General features: G+C 47.8%; 1 protein-coding gene across 1 annotated transcript; it reads left to right on the top strand.

Annotated features, from left to right (window-relative positions):
• On the top strand, positions 1-8,338 carry trmt1l (tRNA methyltransferase 1-like). The gene is made up of 16 exons (XM_041936095.1): positions 1-61; positions 1,702-1,806; positions 1,896-1,958; positions 2,347-2,460; positions 3,083-3,147; positions 3,748-3,904; positions 4,228-4,348; positions 4,432-4,511; positions 4,787-5,039; positions 5,382-5,594; positions 5,683-5,873; positions 5,954-6,020; positions 6,224-6,387; positions 6,476-6,541; positions 7,352-7,478; positions 7,858-8,338. Exons 1-16 carry the CDS (start codon positions 1-3, stop codon positions 8,045-8,047), a joined length of 2,037 nt encoding a protein of 678 aa, XP_041792029.1. The 3' UTR covers positions 8,048-8,338.
• Positions 8,339-9,485: the final 1,147 nt, after the last annotated feature.

Here is a 9,485-nt window from a genome sequence, read left to right as displayed (position 1 = left end):
ATGGCGGAACTCAAAGAGGCAGACGCTGCTCAGCTACACCGGGAGGACGTCGATATCAAACGTAAGTAAACTGCTCCTGTCTGGCGTCTGAACGCTAAGTTTGCGGCCGTAAAGTGGAGAATAATTTGTGGTTTAGTCTCCATCAGCGCCGCTCGGTGAATTCACGGAGAATTTGAGTTTGTAACTGCTGAACTAAACGAGGGCCTCAGCACGGAGCTCCGCCATAGGGCCTAAATAGTCAACAATAACAGCGACAAAGAGGCTGAAGCTGAGCGCGGCCGGCCGGCGGGGGTCAGCGGTCACCCGCGGCGGCGCAGCTGTGCGCACAGGCCGCGTCGGAGCGCTCAGTTTGGGCTGTGATGGTCCCACAGTTCGGGCTGAGACGGTCTCATCGCGGAGCTGCACTACAGGACCGCACAGCCGCTCAGTTTGCACATCGACGCTGTTTTACTGGCGCTGTCCGCAGCCGTTAGTTACTCATCACAGAGAGACATGCTGCGAGCCTGTGGTGGAAAGTAACTAAGTACTTTTACTCGGTACTTGAGGTACGTGTACTTTTCTGGGGTATTTCCACCTTCTTGAACAGCATTTAGACATTTTTATAATAAGAATCAATTAAATAAATGTAAAAAGAGGGAATAGAAGAGTTTTTGGTGGAGCTGGAGGAGTAGATAGATAGATAGATAGATAGATAGATAGATATAGTTTATTTATCCCAAGCTGGGAAATTGCAGTGCAGCAGCAGCAGTACACACAGTGAAATAAGTGAAAATAAGACTATAAAGAACAAACTATACATAATAAAGTATCAAAATAGCGAGCAGTAAAAAGGTTATATACATAATAATAAAATAGTAAACAGTAGTAATGAAAAAGTATTGCACAAAAAAGAATATCTACAGCAAATGGCAGTGTGTAGAAAATAAAGTGTACCCTGACTGTAAGCATACACTCAGTGAAAAAAGTGAACATTTGTGAAATAGGACTAAAAAGAGAGAGTTTGACCCTCAGTGTTAATAAACTGTTAACTGCTCTAATTTAGAGCCTCTAATTCCAGTTTTAAAGCCAGAGAAGTGATTCTTACCAACAGAAGAGCCTTATATAAATAAATACAGTCTCATTGTATTGGAGACCCCCAAAGTGCTGAGAGACCAGAGTTCTGGATCTGGATGCTTCGCTCCCACAAACAGTCTTTTATCTCCTGGAATAAAGCGGTTTCTGTTCCTCTCAGTCTGTGTTCGCTCGACTTTTAAAGGAGGAGATCCTCATGACAGACGAGTGACTAAAACCGACCGGACAAACAGACGTTTTCTGATTTTAAGACGAAGTCGCTGCGGTGTGTCATCATCACGACGGTCACACTGATGTCCCGCTCGTCCGTTCATCGATTAGCTGAGCTGCAGATAATTAATCATTTATCACACCGGAAACAGCAGCACAGCGTTTCTCTCCGTTCTCTGTCACAGTAAACTCAGTACCTGTGAGTTATGAGCTGCTGCTCGGACAAAAATCGAGCCAGACGAACATTTTCAACAGAGTCAATTAACAAAGAACCAGCTGAATAATGAGGATCAGGGGTTGCAGCCCGGTTTGTTTCTCTCTTTTTATTTCCCTCCTGATGAACCGTGCCGCTGCTGCCCCCCCTGAAACCATCAGACTAACTGGAAGGTGTGTGTCTGTCCCTGCTGTCTGTGTGTGAAGGCGGTGCAGATGGAGGAGCTGCACCTTCGGCTGGCGACCAGGCCGCAGGACAGGAGAGCGAAGCCGCTGCAGACAGCGACGCCAAACCCTCAACCACGACCGCCGGTGATTGAATGAAAGCCGCTTTGATGGCCGTCGGCCTCCTGCAGGTGTTTTCTGACAGAATAACACGTTTCCTCCTCTTCTTCACGCAGACAGACACATCTCCATCCACACTAAACTGGAGGGCCTCGAGACGCTGGTCGACCTCAACGGGGGTGAGTCCACTTCTTCTTCTTCATCTCTTCTTCTCTTCTTCCTCCTGTGTTTCTTAGCGTGAGAAAAGACGACACAGAAGACGAACTCGAGGTTTTTAGAGCCGGAATGTTTTTTAAGGAATGTTTTCACTCAAAAGTGGCAGAAAATTCAGATGTTCAAGCTTCTCAGTTGGTCATTTTTGGTGCTGTTTGTGTTTTAAACCAAATATCTGAGTTTTATATTTAAGATGTTTGATTTTAGAAAACCGTGAGACTGTGTGACTGTCATTTTTAACATGTAAAAAACAGCTTTTTGAAGTTTCATAGACAGTTGATTTGTGAACCAGTTAAATAATCTGCAGATTAACTGGTATTGGAAATGATTGTTCGTGTGTTTCTCACTCGTCAGCGGGACGGAAGTCGTGTCCTCTGTGTCCAGAGGAGAAGTTTAAAGCCTGCTACAGCCACAAGCTCCGCCGACACCTGCAGAACCTGCACTGGAAGGTCTACGTGGAGTTTGAAGGTAGGAATGTGGAGCACGGTGGCTCCGCTCTGCTGGTTTCAGTCCAGCACACGTTGAACCTGCTGCAGGGATTCAGACCCCAGAGCATCTGTGAGGTCCAGACCTGATCAGGGGATCAGGTCCGGCTCGCAGCTGGTCGAGGTCCGGACTCTGTGCAGGCCGGTCGAGATCTTCCACGCCAAAGTTTCTTTTGAACAGGAACAGGAAAGAGACTCAAACTGTGGACAGTTTTACTGCATTAAGTTTTCTCTGCACTGTAACAAAGAGAAACAGGCCAAAAGTATGTGGACAGGCTGTAGCCATAAGCAAAACTTTTGTATATTTTCTGATAAAAAAACAGATAATTAGAATTAACAGCTAAGAAATAAGGATTTTATCTCAGTTCATCATTAAAGTCTCAGTTTTAATGGTTACAGCTGTAGAAAATCCTGCTTTCAGTTGTTTCATATTGTCGTAATTTGAATTCAGTGAGACAGAATAAGCAGTTTTAAGACTCAACTTTGGACGCTTGTCATTATTTTTACCATTTCAGAGTAAATATACTCTGGTTGCTACATGCATAGAAGTGAGTTTGAAAGTGACAACTTGTGCCGATGCTTCAGTAAATCTAAACCTTCAACAGGCCAGAGGATGTGCATCTGCCACCTGCCCTGCAGAAACCTGAAGCCCAGCCTCAGCGGAGACCAGGTGAGAAACGACACGCAAACTGCCTGCAGGCCTCGAGCAGCGTCGCCACAGGTGGACTCGGTCGTGTCCGTCCACAGCAAAGAGTCCTGTGATTTCCCGTTTTATGGTTTACAGTCTTTATTTTGAAATGTATCAGTCTCGTAACCCACCCAAACCCAGAAACACGAGGGGTCGACTGAAATACACGATGAGATGAGACAGAAAGACGTCCAGAGGGGAAACGCAGGCGTTACAGCAGATGAAGAGAGAAACGTCTAGAAGATGAATAATTACATGTGTATTAAATAAGAAAAGAATAAACAGAAACTTTGCCTCCACGTCTGTCGTCCAGTCCTGAGGAGGCTCCTCGTTCTGCTGCCGGGTCATTAAAGCCGCCAGAGTCCAGCTCTGGGTTGAGGTTAATTGAGGTTAATGGTGAATTGGTGATTTTAAGGACAATGACAATGTAAGAACCAGGAAGCAGAAGTGAAATGAGAAAGTTTGTCCGACAGCCAGATTAAACTGTCCCTCGTTAGACTGACGTGGCTGTTCATAGAAACATCGTAGAAACGCTTCTGTCTGCGCTGTGACGGATAGTTTTTTTTTTTTATTAACTTCCAGACGCCCGGGAGACACGTGGCTCACTACCACTGCGTCGTTTGCTCCGTCACCATCGCCCGGAAGACGGACATGATCAGCCACCTGAAGAGACACGTCAACAAAGGAGAGACCGAGGCCAGCTACTCCGGGAGCTCGGACGTGGCGTTCGAGGAGCCGGGTAATAAACTGACGGGACGCGAGGCGAGATGAGACTCACAGATTAACACAGGCGGTCTGAGCTGAAGCGGGAAAGGTGGAGACTGTTAGACCTCGGGGGGGGGGGTCAGCTCTAGAGATACTGGATCCGGTCCCTGTTCAGCCTCTCTGGCTGTAAACAAACACAGGAAGAGCCGCAGATAATATAACACGACTCCTCATGCTGCGATGATGATGATGATGATGACGACGACGACGACGACGACGACGACGACGACGACGAAGATGATGATGATGATGATGATGATGATGATGATGATCCTGTGTGGTTTAATGTCTCTGCAGCTCCGTCTGGTCAGGCCTTTGAAATCATGAAAGAACTTGGAACCAACGTCCAGCTCCTCCCGAACCACACCACCCCGCAGAAGAGTGACACCTACTTCAACCGCAAGATGAAGACCAACAGGTGAGCACACACCTGAGACCAGGTGTTACACAGGTGTGTGCAGATGTTTACTGTGTGTGTTTGTGTGCGTGCGTGTGTTTCAGGCAGCTGGCGTTCTGTTCGCTGGCTGTTCTGGTGGAGGAGAGGAACCCGCTCGAGTGTCTGGATGCTTTTGGAGCTACAGGTGAGACCAGAATGATCCTGAACCACAGAACAGGTCGGTTTACTTGACGTCCTCCACCTGTTGGTGTTTCCTGTGTCTCGGTTCGGGCTGCGCTCAGATCAGATCACACACGTCTTCCATCAGACTTGATCCTGATCGTATTTAACCACCCGTTCTTGATCCTGATCACCTGTTCTCAGTCGAAGGAACAGAAAGTCCGAATTGATGTTTTGTTTGAGGAAATGTTCCCTCCCTCCATCCTCTGTCCGCTCCCCCCTCCCCCGTCTGTCTCTCAGGGATTATGGGCCTCCAGTGGGCGAAGCACCTTCGTAACGGCGTCAAAGTCACCATCACTGACATCAGCGACACGTGCGTCAAGATGATCAAGGAGAACTGCGAGCTCAACCACATCCGGGTGGACGGAGGCTCACGAGGCCCCCGGGGGCCAGACGGGGCCGGCGGCGAAGTCAAGGGAGTGCCCATCGCTACGGTGGAGGTCGCCAAGATGGACGCCAACGTCATCATGCACCTGCGGCCTTTTGATTACATGTAAGTATCTTATTGTTATTCAGAGTCTCTTTTGAATACTTCCTGACTTCTGATTGGCTGAAAAGAGCGAATACTTATTCATTTATTCAATTTAGCTTCTGGTTTATGATATTTGTTTAATTAAAACATTAAATCTGGTGATGTTCAGGTATTCTTCTTCTTGTTCAGACTCAGTCAAAGGTCAGAGGTCACTGTGACCTCATAAAACACATTTTCAGTCATAGAAAAAAATGGTTTTAAATGTGAGCAAGTTTCTCTAGTTTACATAAATGTAGCTCGTCTGGATGCAGGTTTTCTAAAACACACCTGGTGATGTAATCAGCCGCTTCATGACTCTTCCAGTCACTTGGACCCGTACGGGACGGCTGTGAACTACCTGGACGCTGCCTTCAGGAACGTCCGGAACCTGGGCATCATCTCGGTGACGTCCACAGACACGGGCTCTCTGTACTCCAAGTCTCCCAACGTCACCCTGCGTCACTACGGCTGCCACATCGTACGCACCGAGTACTACAAAGAGCTGGCCGCGCGCATGGTCGTAGCCACCGTGGCCAGGTAGGCGCCGTGTTTGTGTGTGTCCGAGCCGACGCTGAGGCTGAGTAAGTGTCAGAACTGAATCCTGACGGCTTCCTGTCTGTCGCAGAGCGGCGGCCCGCTGTAACAAAGGCATCGAGGTGCTGCTGGCGGTGGCGCTGGAGCATTTCGTCCTGGTGGTGGTGAGGGTCCTCAGAGGCCCCACGCAGGCCGACGAGTCCGCGAAGAAGCTGCGGAAACTGGTCCACTGTCAGTGGTGCGAGGAGAGAGTCTTCCTCAAACAGGGAAACATGGTGGACGGTGAGTGTGTAACAGCAGGGTGCTTCAGACGTCACGTTCATCAGGTCCTGGAGGTGAATCGTGTTGTTTGTTTCCTCCAGACACGCTGCCCTGCAACTGTCATGGAAGCCTGCCAGGAAAGACCGCAGTGCAGCTGGGACCGCTATGGTAAACCTCTCAGCATCCATCACACACACACACACACACACACTTTAGCGTCACCTGGTGGTAACAGTGACGCCACCAACTGTGTGTGTGAATGCTAAAAAACCACCACTGAGATATAAACTGGACTTCAGGTCAGAAATACAGTCTGTAAGATGCAGGTCCTCACAGGTGGAGTACAGTTACAGGTGTGTGTGTGTGTCCAGGTGTGGTCCACTGTTTAACACGGGCTTCCTGAGGAGGATGCTGTCGGCGGCGGTGCAGCACAGCATGGACGACATCCAGCCGCTCGTCAAAACTCTGATCTGCGAGTCCGAGTGCACCACCCTCAAGTCTTTAGTCCACGGATCGTCCGTTCTCACCAACCAAGGTAAACACCAGACATCCCACCTGTCACCTGACACCTGTGACCTGTGACCACGCCTGTGTTTCCAGAACCGTCTGTTTCCTCTCTGCAGTGGAGTGTGGCGTCGTCATTAAGACCTTGCAGAGCGGAGAGGAGTCGGGTTCTGCTGATCAGTCCGGTGAGTCGTCACAGGTCTCATAAACCTCCATCATCACAGCCTCACAGCCAGGTCCAGCTGCTCCTCGTTCAAGCCTCATTGGATGACCGTGACCCAGAGGACTGTCAGTAATCACATATACAGTAAATTATCATGCAGATGGTCGATTGGTTTGGAGGTTTGTTAGCTTGCATGTGTCTCCTGAGAGTTGAAAAGTCAGTTAATCCAAATAAATTCTGTGATGTAAAACTGCCCCCACCTCGCCTCCACTCCCCTCGTCACATTTCACAGATATTGTGTAACAGCCAGCGGTGTCCAGACTCTTTAATGATCTCACCAGGATCCTCTTGAGGGGATTCAGAGCCCATATATGACCCCAAACGCCTGAGCACAGAGAAGTTACTGTAGCTCTGCATGTGTCCTGTAGGGGGCAGTGCAGCTCAACAGAGACTTTAAGACAGAGATGCTCTGCAGAGAAAAACTCAATTTGAAAGACCTCTTAAACCTCCTAAAGTCATGATTTTACCTTGACTTTCTTTTACTCCAGACCTCCTCCCACACTGAGACACTTCCACACACAGTGTTTCTACACCTGCTGTAGCTGCAGCATCACAGCAAGTGAAATATTCTAGTTGTCTTGTGCTTTATGTTCCCCACATTTCCTCAAACTTCAGCCTGATTTGTTGTCTTTGGGATCTCCACAAGAATTTCAAATAAAGCTGCGTACAAAGTTTGACGAAACAACATGAGTTTGGTTTTGCAGGTCAATGAAACGTGTTTCCTCTCAGGTTAGTTTTCTGTTCAGGTCTGATTTTTTCAGTTTTTCTGCAGGAAAGAGGAAGACGGGCGAAGACTCAGGGAACGTAGTGAAGAAGCTGAAGTCTGATGCGTCTCTGGAACATCCGCCCTTCTACTACAGCATCCACCGCCACAGCATCAGAGGCATGAACATGCCCAAGTAGGTGACCTCTGACCTCGTTTCCTCTGGGTGTGAAGCAGTCAGCTGTTTTCTAGTGTCCCACTGCTCAAACTCTTTCAGTGCACTGGATAGTTCCCAGAGTGCACCGGAATGAGCCGGGAGCGTCTTCGGTAGTTTATAGACTTAGTCTGGAAAGTGGACAACAGCAAACAGCAGGAAGATGAACAAAAGCTGCAGTCAGCTGGAACAGTTTCCAGCAGCAGCGCTCACGTTCAGGCTCAAAGCAGCAGTGAATGTAGCGTCAGGAGGGCAGGCAGGACTGACGGATGTGAGAGTGACTGACATCAGATTGATCCTTCAATACAGACATTAAACCCCGCAGGAACATTTTATTTCTGTTCATTTTTTCTCTGCGCAGGTTGAACAAGTTCCTCCAGTACCTGACGGAGGCCGGCTTCAGGGTGAGTCGGACCCACTTCGACCCGACGGGGGTCCGAACGGACGCCACGCTGAAGCAGTTCAAGTCTGTGCTCACCAAATACAGCGTGCCCACGTACACCAACGCCAGCGCCACTCCGACGAGCGTGAGCGCGGAGAAGACGGCGTGAGAGGAAGCAGAGCTCCTCGAACACGCCGTCGGCCCTTCGTCTCGTTTCTGCTCCACAGCTGCTGTTTCTGTCCGGACTGCACTGAGACCTCTCTGTTTGGACGAGCTTTTACTAGAACAAAGTTTTTAATGAAACCAAACCTGATGTGGATCTTTGTTCAAACGGATTCTGAGCCCACTGATCCGCTGCTTATTTATTTCACATGTCTCTTCTCATTTTTTTCCTTTTTCTACCTGGTTTATTGTCATTTTTTCTTTTCTTATAAAACATAATAAAAACTGAATTTGCTGAGTTGATGTCCTGTAATTCTTTATTGAGTCTGAACAGACAAACACACACACACACACACACACGCCTCTCATGTTTCGCACAGTCCTTGTTCTACGTGTCAGAGTCCATCCTCCACAGTTAAAATCCTTGAATATTCTGTTAGATTAAAGCAGAGAAAGTTCTAGAAGTCCTCAGTTTACAGACTGAGAGAAGCTTTGAGGGTTACACTGAGGTGCAAAGTTCAGAAAATAATCACAAGAAAACAGTTTTAGACAAGATGTCAGCTCCCCCCCGGTGCATCTCAAAACCACATTTCCCATAATCCAACTTTTCATTGGCGATGGAGAGTAAACAGCCTCATCTTTCAAACTTCACACCTCCAGTTTGCAACAGGAAGAAATCTGTTGCCCCCAGGCCGGATCATTTCAGTTCTTTTCTCAGAGAGCATCAAAACCGGACTAGACCAGCACCAGTTTGTGCAGACTGGGTTTAGTTTCCCTCACGAGCCGCCAGCATCCAAACAACACACTGATGAAGAAACCAAAGAGAGAAGGCTCGGCCAACATTTAAAACAAGGTGAGCATCGAGTTTCCTCCACATGCTGCAGTTTCACCTCTGACCACACCCATCAGTGACATCACCCCCTCCTCGGGTACACCTGAGAAGGTAAACCGCTGGATTTCACAAACACACAAACAGCTGGTCAAATATTCTCAGTCCGGGACCGAAGTGACCGACTGATGGACTGGACCCCGATGAACCTTCACAGTGTTTGTTTAGTCCGACCAACAGTCCAAACACATTCAGATCATTCAGAGGAAAAGCAGCAAATCAAACATCTGAAGCTCAAACATCAAATGATTTTACAGCAACAATCACTGAACCTTCATCAGAAGAGTTGATGAAGAGTTAGTTAAGAATCATTAATAATCATTTCAGCTAAATAAACTGTTTTATTCATAACGAAACATCAGATTTTAGAAACTTCACATGTTTAAAGATGTCAGATAACTGCAGTGAAGTACAAACTTCAGTACTGAGTAAATACTAAAGTAACGTGAGTAAATGTACTTCAGTCTGAGTCTTCCTGTTTATCAGCTTGTCTGTGTTCACACGTGAAGTTCCTGGTTCAAACGGCTGCTGTTATTAATCTGATCAGGATCGATGA

The sequence above is a fragment of the Chelmon rostratus genome, chromosome 4 (assembly GCF_017976325.1).
Source record: "Chelmon rostratus isolate fCheRos1 chromosome 4, fCheRos1.pri, whole genome shotgun sequence".
In the NCBI taxonomy this organism is placed as follows: Eukaryota; Metazoa; Chordata; class Actinopteri; order Chaetodontiformes; family Chaetodontidae; genus Chelmon; species Chelmon rostratus.
The sequence above is the reverse complement of the archived record's forward strand: the minus strand, read 5'-3'. Positions and strand labels throughout refer to the sequence as shown.